The 19,517-nt window shown below is 42.7% G+C and overlaps 1 protein-coding gene across 1 annotated transcript in view; it reads left to right on the forward strand.

Moving 5' to 3' along the window:
• Positions 1 to 19,517, forward strand: part of ADSS1 (adenylosuccinate synthase 1) — a 438,091-nt gene that overhangs the window by 137,230 nt on the left and 281,344 nt on the right. Inside the window, exon 2 of the mRNA XM_069207315.1 lies at positions 1,208 to 1,310. Coding sequence (XP_069063416.1) covers positions 1,208 to 1,310 — 103 coding nt within the window. The remainder of the gene's footprint in view (positions 1 to 1,207; positions 1,311 to 19,517) is intronic.

Genomic DNA, 19,517 nt, shown 5'->3' on the forward strand with positions numbered 1-19,517 from the left:
GATGTTTTCCAAATTCGTGTTTGCTAAAATGCTTTGCATGAAGCCCAACATGCTAATGCTAATTTGAGGTTAGTTGAGGTGCTCACAAAAATCTGATGCAAATAGACAAATGACTGAGTTCTTGCTTTGTTGAATCAGGTATTAATGGCACTTTGCTAAGTTGCTTTATATTAATGATGTGTCTAACTGCTGGATGAATATTCTCTATGCAATGATTAACTGCGTTCTAATTGCTAATTAGAAGAGTTCTAATGAGGTTTATTGCTGATGAGGTTAACAGAGATGACATTAGACTGTAAGCAAGAGGGAAATAAATATCCTTACACTTAATTAAATTGGTGTGGTTATTCGTGTCTGAAAGGTCATGGTGTGTTAAATTTATTGATTCCTATAAAATGGTATTGATTAGCAGGTTGATTAGTTACTAAGAATATCGATTGGGTTATTGATCCATTAATTTGTGATGCCATAAAGATATCTCGTACTGGGAAGACCCCGAACGTGGTCCAAAGGTTCGTCGACCTAAGCGTGTCTCCTTGTAAGTTTAATTATCAAGGCTCCGACGCGCTATCAGTGTGATAGATTCTCAAATGCCTTGCAGAGCTGTTCACGTTGAGGTTCAAACCACCCTTCTCTTTAATGCCAATGGTGCAAGAATTGTTCTGCGCTCATTGTAAATAATTACAAATGTTGGGACAGAGCTTTGCATCAGAAAGCAATACCTACAAACGAACATTTCCATTTCAAGGCGTCAGAACAGTGAACCCTGTAAAGAAACAGGGGTCACAATATCACCAAAAGTGGCACACTGTTGATTTGACATCAGACAGAGCATTCAGTGGTCCATAGATCCATTGTCTGCGCCTCGCCTTTAGCCCATGATGCAGCTAACTCATGAAGCACTTGCTGTTACACTGATTTTGCACACGCACAGGCTTTTGTGCATCATGGGCACTCTACAAACTACTGTGTCAGGTTTATGCTTGTTTGGAAAAGTGAAAACATTTAAAAATTACCATTATAATGCTTTATGGTATAACTATTTCCGATGTCTTTACATTCTGTGAAGTATTTGTTACAAAACATGTAATGATTGACTATTTCCGACTAACATAGTGTACAACTAAATAGATATTGAGGTCATGTGAGAAGGTATTACTTCTGGAAAATTCATTCTGCTGTGACATTCTTACTAATTTTCTTTTAGGGTGGAAATAATGCAGGCCATACAGTGGTTGTTGATGGAAAAGAATACGATTTTCATCTCTTTCCAAGTGGCATTATTAATCCAAACGCCATATCGTTTATTGGTAAGTAGAAACGTTTACTTGCTGCCAGAAGATTACCTGTGATGCATGTTTGTTTGCATAATTAAGTGCAGTACAAATTCAAACCTAATCCGAGATGCTTCTGCACAAGAACGTTATGTTTGCATGCAAATCAAATTTTAAGACCAATGCAATATTTGCTGTTTCTTCTATTCCAACTATAAAACAGTTAATAAATATAAAGAGAAAAAAACTGCGTTCCCACACTTTTACCAATAAAAACAGTATTCTACTTCTGTGCATGGGCCTGCCGCTGGGGAAGGAAAGGCAAAACATATAGTGGAAACATGATTTTTGCTTTGCATTTAATTTAATTCTACCCATTGCTACGTTTGCGACTTGGACCGGACCGTAGCAGTGTTTAATTTGTAAATAAAAACGTGCTGGTGTCCAAGGCTCTCCTCTGAAACTCGTGGCTGATGCACTTTAAATGTGCGAGCACGGAATACTGAGGCAGAGGAGTCCTGTAGTCATTTCAGGCCTCTTACATATTTACAGCCTCTCCTTGCCCCTTCAGCTCACTCTTGTAGCTTTCTGCTTTCTCCTCTGTGAAGATTTTAAGTTTTTCTCTTCCTCCGTCTTTCCCACATGAGTCTTTTGCTTGCAATAAAGGCTTATGTCAGAAAAATGTGCTGGCTCTCAAAAATAAGTGCTGGTGCCCCGCACCGGAATCCACCACCCCAAATTAAGCTCTGGACCGCAGCCAATGAAACTTACTAACCTCACATATTTCTGAAAAGTAGATTACTAGGGATGACATGCATTATACCACTACGTATTCTAACTAAGAATGCCCTGCAGACATCAAACGTTTGACAAACCCACAGATCTTCATCACTTTTCTCAAATGGAAAATTCCAGAATCAATGGGAATGACAAATGTCCTGCTACTCAGTGTTCTCACACCTTTTCAGATAAAAACAGTCCTCCCGGAAAATAAAGGCTCAATTGCAACCAAAGAAGTGTCATCAACACACCTTTCCATATGTCTTTTTATAGATAGCTGCTATTTTTGAGCTGACAATAGGAGAAACCTTCAGAGAAGTAGAGGTCCCTTGGAATATAGGGAGTATGGCTTTCATGGATCTCATTGCTTTTTCATATGCAGAATTCTCCACAAATGTCAAAACACTGCCAAAAAACAAACTCCCTCTTAGTTTTTATAGCGAATGGCTGCAGTATTAGGACTAGTGGTTGGCCAGCAACCAGGTAACCCTTCTAACCCTTGGACTTTACGAAAACTAGAGATCCCGGGAAAAACAGGGTAGTATGGCACATGCGGATTACATCACATTTCCTTACCTAGAATGCCTTGCATATGCCTAAAAAAATCAAATTCATTTGAATGGGTTCAGTATTTTAGCACGAGGTTGGTTGACACCCATGAGAACCTACCACCACAGACATTTCTGAAAACTATGCATCCAGTGAAATCCACGTTTGCATGGCTTGCATGAATCCCATCAACTTTCTCTTAACCAGAATGCTGTGTATTCTATGAATAAACTCAATTTTCCCATATTCATGTGACAAAAAAACTGCAACCAGCCACCAACAGTAAACTTCCAACCATCCTTCATTCCCACATATCGCCCAATGAATACAGTATAGGCCCATATTTATACTTTTTGACGCAAACCAGCGCCGGTACTGGTTTGCATCAAACATTTTAGCGCCGGCTAACGCCATTCCTACGCGCCATGCGGGCTCCTTATTTAAGGAATGACGTTAGCCGGCGCTGCAGGCTGGTCAGAGTAAAAAAAAAATGACTCAAACCGTGCACCACCGGCTAGGGGAAAATGGGGGTTGTCCGTCAAAAAATGGTGCAAGTCAGGTTTGAGGCAAAAATCATGCCTCAAACAGGACTTGCCCCATTTTTTGATGCACAACCCCATTGAAATGACTCCTGTCTTAGCAAAGACAAGAGTCATGCCCCCTTGCCCAATGACCATGCCCAGGGGACTTCTGTCCCCTGGGCATGGTCATTGGGCACAGTGGCATGTAGGGGGGCCCAAATTAGGCCCCCCTATGCCACTTAAAAAAAAAAAAAAACTTATCTCAACTTACCTGTACTTACCTGGGATGGGTCCCCCCATCCATGGGTGTCCTCAGGGGTGGCAGGGGGTGTCCCTGGGGGCAGGGAAGTGCACCTCTCGACTCCTTCCATGGTCAGAGACCATGGAAGTGAGCCCACAGGTCCCTTAATGCCTGCCCTCACCAAGGCATTAAAATACAGCCCACATCAGGCTGTGCGCCGTTTTTTAAGGCCCGCCCCCTCCTGTGCGTCAAAATGACGCTGGAGTATAAATAAGGCGCACAAGCCTTAAAGTAATTTTTTGGGCGGGAGTGCCTACCTTGCATGTCATTAACGCAAGGCAGTATCCCACAGCCAAAAAATGACACACACAGAGGAATTTTGAGGTCCGCGGGCTTGGGCGTCAAAGTTAAATATGGTGCACGGTTTGCGCCGAATGTGAGTCAAAATTTTTGACGCACATTCGGTGCAAACAGACTATAAATATGCCCCATAGTATCTCGCATTTGTGAGCAGCTCTATCATATCTGGCAGGAAGTTAAAAAGTGTGACTATGTGAAGTTAATGCAGTGTTATTGTGATTTTCACATGGTCAGAGTTTTGGTCTGTTCCTTTTATTCTCATGGTACACCTCCCAATCTACCCCTTTGAGGTGCAGAGAGACGTTGTGACCCCAGGGTGGACAGATGTGGCCCAATACCATGGAATACCATACACCTCTCACCCTTTTCAAATAAAGTCTCTAGTGCCTTGGTGGCCTTGTTGGTAGATTAGTGTAAACCCACAACCCTATTCCTGGGTTCAGAAAGACTGGGTGTGCCATTAGTGCAAATACATGTGGCCCAATTACAAGAAGGGATGGCCCCATGTCTAATTCATACAAGATGTAAACGTCCTTAGTTTCTTTTAGGATTTGTGCATCCCTGAGTTGGTCAGGTTTGGGAAAAGCATCAATCTGCTAAACCCCAGGTGGCAGAAAGACTGTATGAGATGCTGTGCTGGGGTAGTGAGGTCCAGCTCAATGGTGGGATGGAACAGCACCATACTCCATTCAAATGAACAAAATAATCTCTGGTGTGCTAGTGGGATTTCTGTCTCTCACAGGGAGGTTTACACACTGTATTTTCCCCCTGGGTGGTGAAGTGTAGCCCAATCACAGGAATGGCTATCTGCCACACCTTGAAAGTAAACAATACTCTAGACTCACTAGTTGATGTTTTGCTTTCATCACCCCACTGGGCTGGAAAGATGGAAGAGAAACTCCCCAAACATATTCCAATAGAGTAGAAACATCTGAGTGATACCCAGGTTGGGGGTGATGCCTGAGGACAGGAAAAGCCATCCCGTGCAAGTAACCAATGCCCCCACTGGGGTGTGAAGATTGTGGATAAACTAAAGACTGTTTTGTCTTATGGGTGGAGAGAAGCATTAGCCATGTTGGTGAGGAGAGCTAGAGGGGTGCTGCCTCATTCATTTTCTCTGATGCTCTATTTGTGTAGAATATTTCTGGAGCATTATCCCCTGCAGTGATTCCCAAGCAGTGATCCAGAAGGGATCTGTCCTTTCCAATGGTGCTGCTTCCAGAACAATTTGTGCTCAGCTGCTGCAGTCTGCCACTGGAACCTAATGGCTGTGATGGTTTCTGAGAGTCCATTCAAAGTCATCAGTGTCCTTTGCATATCATTGGTAAAACAAATCAAACTCCAGAAAGGAGAAAAACGCCATTGCTACCCACTGGGGTGGTGACTTGATTGAGATGCCCTTCAATTCAACCACCAAGGGCTTTCTTTCGACTGAATAAGACAAGTGGTCTCCAGATCCCTTGTACTACAAAAGGAGCTTGAAGGTCATGGAGATGACATCCTCTGCACTTCCGCAATTATGTTTTTTCTTAATTAGCATTTTTTTCACATGAAAAATATATATTTTTTACAAAACATAATACAACACCTATCATATAGCATTTAAATACTTAACTTCAAGATCATAATTCAAATAGGCATTTGGTTAAAATGCATGTGTTGCTTTTAGAGAAACCTCTTCCAGATGGCATCCACCTTGACCTAATTCTTCATGACAAATGCTGAAAGCAATGCACGTTATGCATTTCATTGGAAGCAATTACTAAGAGGCATTGCTACATACAAAAGGGCCAAAAGCATGACGTGAGAGATGTTACTCCTCTGAAAGACACTGTATGCACAATTTTGCAGAATAGTAGATCTGAAATGCAGCTCCTCTGTTAAGCTGAACTCCAAATCATGGTCATATATATGTTAGAGTAGAAGAAGATATACCATTTTTACCACAAAAGCGTGATTTTTGGTTGCGTATTGGAACCTGATTAGAATCCAAGGTCAAAATGCATGTCTTTAAATATTTTATTGAAAGTTCTTTCTTGCATAAAATGTATACCACTTTTTCCACTGTTAGACTTTCCCACATTAAATAAAGATGCCTTACAACATTGAGCCAATTTGATTTTCCAAAAAGAATATATGAAATATATGTTTAAAGGAAAAAATCTGGGAAGTACAAATAGATATTTGGAGGGCTGTGGGCACATTCACTTTTTCACCATCTTAAGAAACAAAGAAGAAATGATGTACTGTACTATTGCACACTTCCTCCGCACTGTCTTCCTCTTTCTTCATAAACAAAAACACAAGAGCTGCTAAAGTTCTCCGGCGCAACTTTTTATGATCCATCAACAATGTGATAATGCATATTAAACATTTCCTTTGTATTCCTCTACTGCAGTCGTTCCCAACCCTTTGACTCCAGAGTACCCCCACTGAATCACTACTGCAAGCCAGGGACCTCCAAGCAATTTGGACGAATGAAATTTCAAACATTAAAACAGTAATTTGCAAAAGATACACACACAAGTACACAGCAAACAAATACTCGAATTACTAAAGCTATAAATATTTTATATTGAAAAAATATGCAAAAATCGAAAACATTTAATAGAAAGGTTGGCGCTGTATCTCCACGAATAACTTTTCAATGTTTGATTTTATTTAGAAAAGCTGATTTCTCAGGTCAGATTCTACATTTCCCATGCAATATCTGTTTTTACTTTTTAGGTACCTAAGATCTGTGAAAGCTTTTTCACATATGTGGTGGGGAAGGGACGTAAAACCATAAGGACCTCTCATCTCTTCATAACCTCTCTGTAATACGTAATTCATTTTTATAGCTCCTCTCATACCAGTGTAGGGTGTTGGAGAACTTTCTCAGGGAACTACAAGATGTACGATTCACATCATCCATACTGGTAGGCATTTTCTAAGAGTGCTTGGTCTGAAGAACCACAAACTCAGGATTCAGAACGTAATACAGTGATTAGCATTGACTTTAATAAAAAAAATGGATTTTCATGCAAGCAAACCATTTTTAGCAACATAAAGATAATGAAAGACTGAGAAAAAACATAACTTTCTAATTTGTGCCATGCAGTTTGCATGCAGCTCTTTGATGGCAGTTCACAGCTACCTGTGCTAGATTACTATTTTACCTGTTGAATTGCACAGCAACAAAAGAATCCCCGTGACAAAAGCAGTAACCCACTGTGCTATGCGCATAAAATACTGTCCTTTGCATGATACACTTTCTGTGCAGCAGGCCCATTAACCTCTGTGCTGCCTGAGTTACCTTGATGGTTTTATTTTTGCCCGAAAGCTGCTGGATGTACAAGGAACTTTGCAGTGATTTTAAAAACTGCTACACAAAGAAAGAAATACATTTCACAAACACGCGGAGAAAGGTCCCAGCTGGAGAAGAGCCGCCCAGCCAGCCCAGGCCTGTGGACCCCCTGGGAATGTGTCACGGACCCTTGGGGGGCTGCAGACCGCAGATTGGGAACCACTGCTCTACTTCCTTGTGCTGGAAACAAGGCAGGATTGGTCCAAATTAATACTTCAGAATGCCATTTTAGCCGTGAAACTTTGCCCCAGGAGCTGTTTATTCCAAGATAAACTAGATACAGACACCGCCATCTTGACTCTGTGTCAAAAGACCAGTCTTGGAACCTGAAAATGCATTTTATGAGGAGGTGTAGACACCTACAACTTCCCAACAAGCATATGCCTCTGATGACAGCACATCATTATGTTTTATGTGAGTCCATCAAAATGACCAATTTAACCCAGTTCACCACTATATTTAGAAGGTACTTATCTATTTTCATATTTTTGCAGTGTCTCTTACCATTGCAGGAATATCGGAATCAAAGAACTTACACACTTCTGAAAACAGTTGTAATAAAACCTAATAAGATACATGGCAAGATCTGAAGTTATGTATCAAAGGCACCATCAAGTGATTCAAGGTGGTAGAGCTTTAGATAGGATCATTTAATTCTGTTTAATATTATAACTTACAATGACTATTTGTATCCCCCATTTTAGGAGAGATGGTTAGCTAATATATAATTTTATTCCAATCATTTACGAAACCAACTGGAGTAAGAGATTCTGCTATTTCTAGCTTGCATTACAGGAGAATTGTTGACTATAAGTTTTGTGCCCATGTTTTTAGTATGTGAGTTGTTTAGTTACATGAACCTGGCCTTTTGCTATACAGTTCCTATGAACTTAGTAGGACTGTGTATTAGGTCAACAATCCTTCACAATATATAGACTGAGTCCTATATTATCAATAAATATTGTTTTATTTGGCTGGCTCACAGTACAACATCTAAAACTCTTAACCCTTCAAGGTGATGGATGTTATTAGTAACCTCAAACCTCAGTCAATCAATCAATCAATCAATCACTCAGGTGTTATTTGTATAGTGTCACTCCTGATCAGCATCCAGGCGCTTTCTGTAGATGTTTATTCAAAAAAACGGTTTTCAGTCCCTTTCTGAAGTGGTCAATCAGGGTTCAGTGCAGAGGTGAAGGAGGAAAGTGTTCCAGGCTGGTGGGGGAAGGAACGTTCTCCGGCTTGGCAGAGGCATATATGTGGTATCTTTGAGAGGGCAATGTGTGCTGAGCAGAGGTTCCTGGTCTGTTGGTGGAGATGAAGGTGATGGTTCAGGTATGTGGGTGCTTTGTCATTTAGGGCTTTGTATGCATAGGTCAGGAGTTTGAAATGGCATCCTTTCTGGATCGGGAGCCAATGAAGGTCCTTCAGGTGCTGGGTGAAGTAGGTTCTCTTGGGCAGGTTGAGGATCAGTCTGGCAGCTGCATTCTGGACCGTCTGGAGTCTTTGCATGGTTTCGGTGGTGGTGCCTGCCTAGAATGCCTTGCTGTAGTCCAGTCGGCTGGTGATGAGGGCCTGCGTCACTGTCTTCCTCGTGCCAATGGGGAGTCACTTTAAGATCTTGCAGAGCATGCAGAGCTTGGGGAGTGTGACCTCTCCGATTCTCAAGGAATTTGTGGAAACAGATGTAACCCTTTCCTTTATCACTTTTGTATGCCTAAGGTGTCACAAAGAAAAGATAAGATATGAGAATATATTTTCAAATATGTATTGAAAAGATCTTATCCTTGTAAAAAAAAACATAGGCTGTGATTAATAAGTAGATGAGACACATCATTGTAATAAGCATTATTGAAATGGTAAAAAACAAAAAAAACTCAACCATATTAATTGTCACTAATATTACTCCTGTCTGTCACTAGCACCTATACATTAGAGCAAGCAGAGCGGAAGTATCCTTCTACCAGACCTGTTGGAATGGTCACTTACCTTGGCATTAGATGCCAGGAAGTTGGCCTTAGTGTCTTAAAGAAAGGACCCATATAAGTGTACAGGCCTGCCCGCTCTTCAGCACAGTTATCTTCCTTCTTAAGATGAAGATTGGAGCCAGCAAGGCTGCATCTCAGTCACAGCTCACAGCAGTTCCATGATAATCTTGGTGCAAAGTGCCTCTCACCATATTCAACATGGAAGCTGTTTAAGTAATTAAACACTTTTCTTATCGTACTGTGACAGAGGTGCAGAACAGCATCTTTAGTTAGCCTTGAGAGAAAGAACAGGAACCAACACAAGCTGCTAGTGTGTCACCAAAGAAGCTCCTCCTCTTTATTAATACTTGAAATTACTGAGAAGACTGTGGCACTGTGGCAAAATTGTCGGTGAGTTTCATCCCAAAATCCAGAGTAGGGGCCACTCCGTGTTCAGCCCGAATCTGTTTATGAACTTCAGGTCCCTGGAACAAACTGTGTAGAACACAGGGTGACAATGCCTACCAAGAAAAAATGCATGTTTGGCACATTCATGTGTTAGGAGTAAACATGTGAAACCACCATTAGAAATTAGAAGCTAAGCTAAAAAGGAAAGCCAAAATGGATGCTAAATGTAAGCTCTACAACACTTCCCCCCTCAGTTGATTAGCCACACAGACTGTGTATTCCTGGTATTGTGATTTACAGTTAGCACAGAGGAAATAAAAATATCACTTGGTGTTCAGGTGGTGTTATGCTGCAAATATCTGGATATTGGTGAAGAGCATGTACTTGTAGGGCCCGCTCACTTGTTTTTCCTTTCTCTTCAGGAACCTGTCTTGTATGACCAGGATTAATACAGGGCAGGTCTGGTAACAGTTTCATCATAACAGTGACATGGTAGACCAAGTTCTTGAGTGGTAGTATGGAACAGTAATGAAGAAGTTGTTGCAAGGAAGCGCCTATGTAGGAACAAGGTTGCACAAAAACTAAACCTTTTACACAGTTGTAGTTGTCCTAAACGATTTCAATGAATGACATAAAGACAATAGAACAATCCATTAATCGTTCATCAAGAAGCTGAAACAGGATTGAAGAACATAACTGATTAATGAATGACATTGGTGAAAGAAGAAATCAGGATCCATATGATACAAAGTGGCAGAAGCACATGCCTTTTCCACCTGTAGGGCTTTTTGAATCGTAGGAACCTCCCAGATATCCCTCTGCAGGTGGGTAAGGTTATATACTGCACCTGCCTGAAGGGGGATCTCTGGCCCACTTTGTAATTCAGGCTGGTTTGCATTCTGCAGTGAAAGGCAGACCAGCGGCTTCAAATTACTGGCCCACATTTCACTAATGTGCTGTTTAAAGTACAGATGCAAGTTGGCACCTGCACCCTGAATGGCGCCGTCACTGTGCCAATCTGCGTCTGGCGCACTCAATTACAGGTTCATCAAATCACAGAGTAGTACATTACACCCTATCTGCAATGCAGCCCACGGAGTTCCAAGAACAGGTCACAGTGGATAAATCCAAGCCAATGCAACTATTGGTTATTACTTGTATATATTGTGTAGATTTTGTCCCAAAATTAAAGAAAGCCATCTAAATGAATTGAGAAAATTAACAACGCGATTTGTGTAATCTTTGAATCGTTCTCATTCACTTTGCAATTGCTCTCAACTTTTACTGAGCTGTCATAGACAAGGCCTAACTTTACCTAAATCTGCGTTGATCCTCTGTTGATCCTGCTCCAATAGGAACTGTCCTGTATTAAGTGACAGGTTACATTCCCCCTGAATTTGTGTCACAAAAGCGGCACAATCCTGTGCAAAAAGTTGATGTGGGATATACACTGTATTGTGTTAGAAATATGACCGAAAAGCTGCGCTCTGTACTACTTTGCATAACTTTGCACGATGGGGGTGCTTCAAAGGGTGGTACATGGGCATTAATATTCAACCACCCATTTTTTTTATGCACATCCATATCTACTAACAACAACAAACAGGTCTTTGCACCACAAAATAGTGCCTCTTTGAGGTAGGTAGTAAAAAAGAGAATTTTCTTTTAGCTTTGTCAGTTCTTTTTTCTTTAAGTCATAGTTCATGGAAACACACACAAGAAAGGACAAGAGGAGGACAACACTAAAAAAAAATCAACCCTCTCTCTATAGGGAACCCCAAGTGGTTTTTAGAAAATGCCCTCGCCAACTAAATAGTGGCATACTTCATCATAGGACGTGTTACAACAATCTGCCTTTTCTTTTTAAATGTATTCTCTTGTCGTTTAAGGAAAACAGAATGCATTTGAGAAATACTGCTTTATTGACAAGCAATCGCTGACATGGTAGTCTGCTAACCTCACCAGGCCACCATCCCTTGGAAGGCTTTGATTCCTAGTGGGTTGCAAATTGCAACCTACCTCATTAATATTGAAGAGGTAGTTTGATTTACGACTCACTAGGAATCACTATTTAAGTTTCAGACATTAGTATTTGTGAATTCTAAATTGCAATTCGGTAATAATCGCAATTTGAAAATCACAATTATTAATTTTGATGCCTATGGCGCAAGGATATACACATAACCAATGTTCCCTCTAATTTATTTCCACTGTGTGCGGCAGCGTAAGGATACGTGCGCCAAGAAATTAACCATTCACGCGAGCGCAGCGCATAACTACCAGGATCATTGGCATTTGCCACTCCATAGCTTTGTTTTACCACTAAAGCAAAAAAGGCAGGGCATTAGAAGTTAAAAAGAAGAAAATAGTATCTCGTTCACATCAGGAGCAGCGAAGGGGCACAGATTAAGTTGAATCAATCAGTGCTTGATACCTGCTCCACACAGAGGAAAGCAAATGATGCTTGGCTTCCAGTGACAAATTACAAGACTGTGGAGAAGAGTGCCACGCAAGCCAACAAAAAGTAAGTGACAGGCAGGCTCCAAGCCCTTTACTGTACACAACAGAGTCTCCCAGGCAAGATGCAGGCCCTAGCACATGCACTCACAGCAAGCAACAGAAAGGTGACAAGAACGGCCTTCCACTCCACGTCTTCCTGTGGCGGTGGGTTTTAGTAATATTCAAACCGTTTGAGCTATAAACAATGTATTTTGGTTTCAGATTTTTGTTTATGTGGAAAATCTATAATTAGACAAAAATGCTGCGGCCACACAATTGCATAATTTTAGTGGCCCTGAATATAGTGCATCTTACAAACTGAAGTCACAGCGGGGGCTCAACAAACAGACAACATTAAGGCATAGTTTGCTTAGTCCCAGGATCGTTAATGCGGACAGTGACTTTAGCCCATCCATAACCCTGGGTATTCCTCACAATAACCAGCTATCTAATCTGTGACCTGCAGTACAGAGTACATCATTTGGCACTTATCCTTCTTGTGTTCTCCGGTTTTGCAGCATGTTATTAAAGCTAGGCATTCTGATTATCCAAATCAGTCAATTAGAAGGACAGTATATAACAAGTATTTGCAATACAATAGGTCTTGCATTGGCAAGAGTGCAAGCTATTGGTGTTGTAAATGACAGTGTCTTTTATTTATGTGTTTTGATTTGGAGTGTAGAGGATGTATGTGGTGTGGAGTCGAAATTTGTGGTTTGTATTTGAATTGTTACTTGTGGAATTGTGCGGTGTGAAATTGTGTGGTACTGAGTGTATTTGTGTAGTGCAATTATGTGGCATGGTGAAAATATATGGATGAGAGCTGCATAGAATACATAGAAAGGAAGATAGAGAGGGATAGGTAGTTTATATCTTAACTGAGAAGATACAATGCAAGCTTCCCTCACATAGAAGGTACTATGCAAGCTTCCCTCACAGAATTTACCATACAAGCTTCCCTCACACACAGCAGATACTGCACAGCCAGCAGGGGTGCATGGTTCCCTCACACAAGCAGATACAGCACAGCAGCGGTGCAAGCTTCCATCACACACAGCACAGGTACAGCACAACAGCAGTGCAAGCTTCCTTTACTCACAGCAGATACAGTACAGCAGCAGAACAATATTCCCCACACACAGCACAGTTACAGCACTGCAGCAGTGCAAGTTTCTCTCACACTGAGCAGATACAGCACATGCAGCAGCAGTGCAAGCTTCCCTCATACACTGTGCAGATACAGCACAGGTAGCAGTGCAAGCTTCCGTCACACAGAGCACACATACAGTTCAGGCTGCAGTGCAAGCTTCCCTCATACACAGCGCAGATACAGCACAGCAGTAGTGCATGAAGCACTGGCATTGCCTTTAGGTCTTGGCTTTGGGACCTTATAAGTGTTTAGCCAGAGCTATTCTTCAATTTTGTGCAATGAGGGTGCTGGTAAACAAGAACTGCCAAGCTTGTTTTTGTAAGCAAACACAGACTGCACTTCCGAGGCCTGCTCTGCATTCCAGGTATTCCTCTGGGAGCTGATGAGGGGCTCCAAAGAGACAAGCAATTCTCCACAGAAAATGCAACCAAAATATGTGAAATGCTTTACCTAAAGAAAGACCTTTTGAGTGTTCAGCTTTTAGTATTTTCTTCACTGTTAATAATTCTTTTTTCTCTCCCAGAGTGTGATTAAAAGTGCTTTTTACCCTTATAGTGTGATATTGGAAACACAGGTACGGTTTGTCAAAGGATGCTCCTGCACATTTGAATTTGTAACTGCATATAGGTAATGTGGTTTACACGAGCACCAGTAGCTTTATAGACAGAGACATTTATTTTTAGTCATGGAGAAACTAAGCACCTTTCCCAAAATCACAGGATGTTGAGCCTCCGAGACTTAAACACTGTCCCAGCCTCAAAGTTCAAAGTTTAAACAGCACATCCTTTTCCCTTTGCGCAAAACGTTTTAAAATGTGACGGAAGAACGAAATTCCAGTCATAAAGCCGTTGAAATGTACTTTGAAATGTACCTATAAGCAGCACTTTTAATTGCAGCAGCTCTTTGGGCACTGGCACCTTTTTTATTTAAGATAAACATTTTACTTGTTGTTTCCTATTTTTGAGGGTCGATGCTTATTTTTCTTACTCAAGCATTTACGGCGAGTAAAAGACACATATGGGAAAGACAGGTGGAAACGAAAAACGAAAAACAAAAAAGAGTCACAATGGGAGAAAACAGAAAGCTGCACGAGTGAGCTGAAGGGCCAGGGAATGGCTTTAAATGGATTGAAGATGCCCGAGATGGCTTCAGTATTATGCTGCCTTAGTATTCTGTGTTTGCACTTTTAATTGAAGCAGCCACATGTTTAAGAAGAGGGCTTTAGACACTGGCAAGTTTTTTTTATTTACAAATTACGCACTGGAGAGAACACAATGCCCTCAGTGACAAAATAAACATTTTATCTCGCAAGCGATCACCTCAGCCAGCCAGCCTGCTGATAAGATTGATTAATTGCCCTGAATGCAGCCCGGTGCCCTCCAGCCAGACAAAGCTAATAAAACTCCTGTGACCTGGGCGCTTTATAAAGGTGTGTGTGCGGTGGAAAAAGACATCCTGCGCGCACGCACACGCGCGCACCTTAAAGGGAACATTGCACATAACTGTAAAAAAATCAAAAGGTCTTGGCTAATACCAGCCCTAAAAATACCAATTGGTTTGCCACTGGCTGCCAGCCTCTTGATTTTGCTAATGCTTTTAAGTAATATTTTTGTAGAACTTTCTTACCAACAGACAGCCTGAGAGGCTTGCACAGACAGACAGGCAGACCGAGATGCTTGCACAGACAGACAGAGAGGCAAGCACTGACAGAGAGAGAGGCTTCCACAGACAGACAGAAAGGCAGAACTTCTTGTATAGACAGTCAGAGAGGCTTGCACAGATAGCGAGGTTTAGGCAGACAGAGAGGTTTGTACAGACAGACAGTTGGCTTCTACTGACAGAACAAGATACTTGCACAGACAGACCGACAGAAAGAGAGAATTAGCAGACAGATATAGGTGTCCACAGACAGACAGGGAGGCCTGGACAGACAAACAGGCTTGCACACAGAGACAGGGATGCTTGTACAGACATAAAGGCTTGCACAAATAGACAAGCTTGCACAGACAAACAGAAATGCTTCCACAGATAGACAGAGAGGCTTACACAGACAGACAGGCTTGCACAGACAGAGAGGCTTGCAAGAAGGACAGAGAGGTGGTTTGTACATACAGACAGAAAGGCTTGCACAGATAGATAGACAGAGAGGCTTAAACAGACAGAAAAGCTTGCACAGACAGGCTTGGGCAGATAGACAGTAAGAAAGGCTTGCACAGACAGACTGTCAGAAAGAGAGACTAAGCAGACAGAGGCTTGCACAGACTGGCTTGCACAGACAGAAAGAGAGGATTCCTCTCCCTCACAAGGAACCCTGCAACTGCCAAGAACAACCCCCACACTGGACTCCTTGCCATCACCAACTGGATGACAGCAAGCCACCTCAAGCTGAACCCAGAAAAAACCGAGATCATTTTCGGCCCCAACAAGTCAGCATGGGACGACTCCTGGTGGCCGGCCACCCTGGGGTCGCCCCCAATGCCCACAACCCACGCACGCAATCTCGGCATCATATTAGACTCTTCACTCTCCATGACCCAGCAAGTCAACGCCATCTCATCCTCATGTTTCAATACCCTTCGAATGCTCTGCAAGACCTTCAAGTGGATTCCCATGGAATCCAGAAGAACGGTCACCCACGCCCTCGTTAGCAGCAGACTGGACTACGGCAACTCCCTCTAAGCGGGAACAACGGGAAAGCTCCAGAAAAAACTCCAGCGTATCCAGAACACCTCAGCACGTCTCATCCTCAACCTCCCTCGCCACAAACACATCTCTGCCCACCTCAGAGGATCGTCTTCAAAATCCTAATCCACGCTCACAAAGCTATCCACGACACCGGACCGGCCTACCTCAACAATCGGCTTAACGTCCACAACCCGACACGCCAGCTCCGCTCCGCCAACCTCGCCCTCGCAACAGTCCCTCACATTCACCGTACCACTACCGGCGGCAGATCCTTCTCCCACCTCGCCACCAAAACCTGGAACTCCCTCCCCGCCAACCTACGTAAGGTCCAGGACCGCCTGATCTTCAGGAAGCGCTGCAAGACCTGGCTCTTCGAGCAGTAGCACCCCCCCCCCACTCCCCACAGCACCTTGAGACCCTTCCGGGTGAGTAGCGCACTCAATTGATTGATTGAGGATTGCTCAGACAGACAAGCTTGCACAGAAGGACAGGAGCTTGCACAGACAGAGGCTTGCACAGACAGAAGGGTCTTGCACCAACAGAATAGCTTGCACAGAGAGACAGAACTGGAAAGATATATAGACAGATAGAGTTGTAAAAGTAGATGGACAGGCAGATTGACAGAGTTGCAAAGGTAGAAAGACAAATAGGACAGGAACCTGAAATAAGTGGCAGGGGTAAAAATTGTAATATGATAGTTAAATGTCTTTGTAAGCAGGGCATACAAGAGCACTGAAAACACATAAAGGCTAAATTGGTTAACAAATATAACATACAACAGAACTGAAAGCTAGCTATAAAACAACACAAACAGGACATGTTGACTAAATAGGTTTACAAATATAACTGTAGCCCTCAATTGAAATACATACCAGAATAACTAACAGGAGTGCAGTTAGAAATGCACTTCATTGCACACATGCTAAAAAAAATGACAACTTCATGAAAGTGGTTTCAAATGGAATTTGGTATGCTGAGGAATAGAAACAGTTAAAAAAGAAAAAGAACACAAGCCACTTCAAAAGATATTTACATTAGCATGAGATAGGAACTGATAAAGTGGAAATGTGCCCTGTTCTCCACAAAGAAAAACTAGTAGAGCGTGTCCTGCTATAATATCAGACTCTAAACAGAAAAACAACACCAGAGTGATAAAGTGAAAACATAAACACTGCCACTAAATAGTAATGCTTTGTGCATGAATGGGCATCTTTGAAAGAGCAAAATGCTGTTACTTAAATGATGTTACCTAGTGGCTGAAGTGGTTTGACCTCCTGCCCCATGCTATATGCTGTAGTGGGCAGAGACACAATGTGAATGACACAACAACAAACCAATGGATAAAGAGAGATGGCTGAATTAAATAAGTATATTATACATATTTTCTTTTAATCATCAAAAGGAGTTATCTAATGCCAGACCTACAAAGTGAAGAAACAGGTAGCCCAGCACCTGCTAAACAACGATGTAACTCTTAATTGTGCACTGAAGTTGCATTCATGTTTAACCAATCTTACTAAATGTTTCACTACTGTGTTCCCAACAACTGACTTAATATCACAACTTGATAAAATACATTTCCACATTGGCAGCTTGTTCTACTTGGGATGTGGCCTGAATCAAAGTGTACCTGCAGACATTTAGAGAAAAAATGGAGTAACAGCCAATTCAGTGAAGACCTCGCCTCATTCAGAGCCGCAACTGCCGCCCACCGATGAAAAATCAAGAACACCAGGAAGGATGAACTCCGGGAGCGTATCAATTCCTCCATACACAACTCGAAGGAACTCTTGTCAGTCATCAACAAGTTCACAGATCCCCCTCGGAAGCCACCAGCATCCCCCCATCACAGAACCTCTGCAACAAACTCACCTCCTTTTTCTACCACAAGATCCAGGACATCGAGCTTCCTGGCACTGGAATCTGCAACCAACCCACCCCCCCCAGAACCCACCCAGACCAACCACGACTGGTCCATGCTCACCACAGAGGAAACAGTCAACATCATGAACAGTACCCACTCTGGAGCCCCCTGGACCTCTGTCTCGCACCACATATGCATCAGAGCCAGCGCATCCATCGGCCCGATCTTCATAACACAATCAAACTGCTCCATCAGCATGAGCACCTTCCCTGAGGACTGGAAACATGCCAAAATATGCCCTCTCCTGAAGAAACCTTTGGCTGACCCATCAGAACGAGAGAACTTCCGACCCATCTTGCTGCTATCCTACCCCGCCAAAGTACTAGAGAGGGCAATCAATGCACAACTATGGAATTTCATCGAGGCCAACAACTCCCTGGACAGCTCCCAGTCCGGCTTCCACAGCAATCACAGCATGGAGACAGCATTCCTGGCAGCCACCGATTACTCCTAGAACGTGGCCACACTGCAGCACTCATACTCCTCGACCTCTAAGCAGCTTTCAACACGATCTCCCACAGCACTCTGCGCACCTGACTCCAGACATAGGAATCTGCGGAAGAGCCCTGGAATGGATCCGCTCCTTCCTTTCCAGGAGGACGCAGGGGGTCAAATTCCCACCCTACACCTCCTGATCCACAGGAGTGAATTGTGGAGTCCCCCAAGGATCCTTGCTGTGTCCTACACTGTTCAACGTCTACATGGCCTCTCTTGCTGCCATCGTCAGAACCCATGGTATGAATATCATGTCATATGCTGATGACACACAACTCATAATTTCCCTCACCGAAGGCCCGGACATGGCCAAAAGGAATTTTCACGCAGGAATGGAAGTTGTCGCCACCTGGATGAGAGAAAGCTACCTCAAGCTCAACTTTGACAAGACGGAGCTCATCATCTTTCGAAACGCCACTTCAGCTTGGGACGTCTCCTGGTTGCCCACATCCCTCAGTACCCTCCCTGCTCTGACCAAGTGTGCCTGCAACTTAGGAATCATCCTCGACTCCTCCCTATCCATGACCCGCCAGGTAAACTGTGTTGCCTCCTCCTGCTGGCACACACTCTGCAAACTCCGGAAGATCTTCAGATGGATCCCAGCAGACTGTTGCAGGACAGTCACCCACGCCTTAGTCACAAGCAACCTCAACTAGGAACATCAAAAAACTTCAACTCATCCAAAACACCGCCGCCAGACTCATTCTGGACCTCCCTCACCGAGAACACATCTCCCAACACCTGAGGACCCTCCACTAGCTACCGGTTGAGAAGCGAATCACCTTCAAGCTTCTCACCCACATGTACAAGGCCATACACCATAATTATCTAAAATACGTTATTCGATTGAATTTAACAATCATAAAAGTGGTTATACATACGAAAAACAGTATTAAGAAACAAGTACAAAATGAATATGAATATAAATATGACCAAGTAAAAAGGATAAAAGTAGTACAAAAATTAATAAAACAATTTAGTTAAAGCAGGGAAAATGCTCTTTGTTAAAATACTTGTGAAACTTAAAAGGCTTCATTCATTTGCCTCGCAGTGTAGTCTGGTCTTAATCACTGCACACAGGTATGAGGCTAAACCATTACAGACTTAATTGATGGGAGGGACAAGAGGCACAGGAAAGCTGGTCGACATTGTTTAAAATGCATTGGTTTTAAAAGTGGTATCACAAACGTTTTCCTCAGGGCTGAGTAAAATTTGCAAAAGAAAAGTGTGTGCATTGTGTTTTGATCAGAAACTGTGTCGCAAGGACATTTTTCCAAAACTAAGGACCAATCATTAGCCAGAGGAAAGCTGACAAGAC

Source organism: Pleurodeles waltl, chromosome 9 (genome assembly GCF_031143425.1).
Source record: "Pleurodeles waltl isolate 20211129_DDA chromosome 9, aPleWal1.hap1.20221129, whole genome shotgun sequence".
Taxonomy (NCBI): domain Eukaryota; kingdom Metazoa; phylum Chordata; class Amphibia; order Caudata; family Salamandridae; genus Pleurodeles; species Pleurodeles waltl.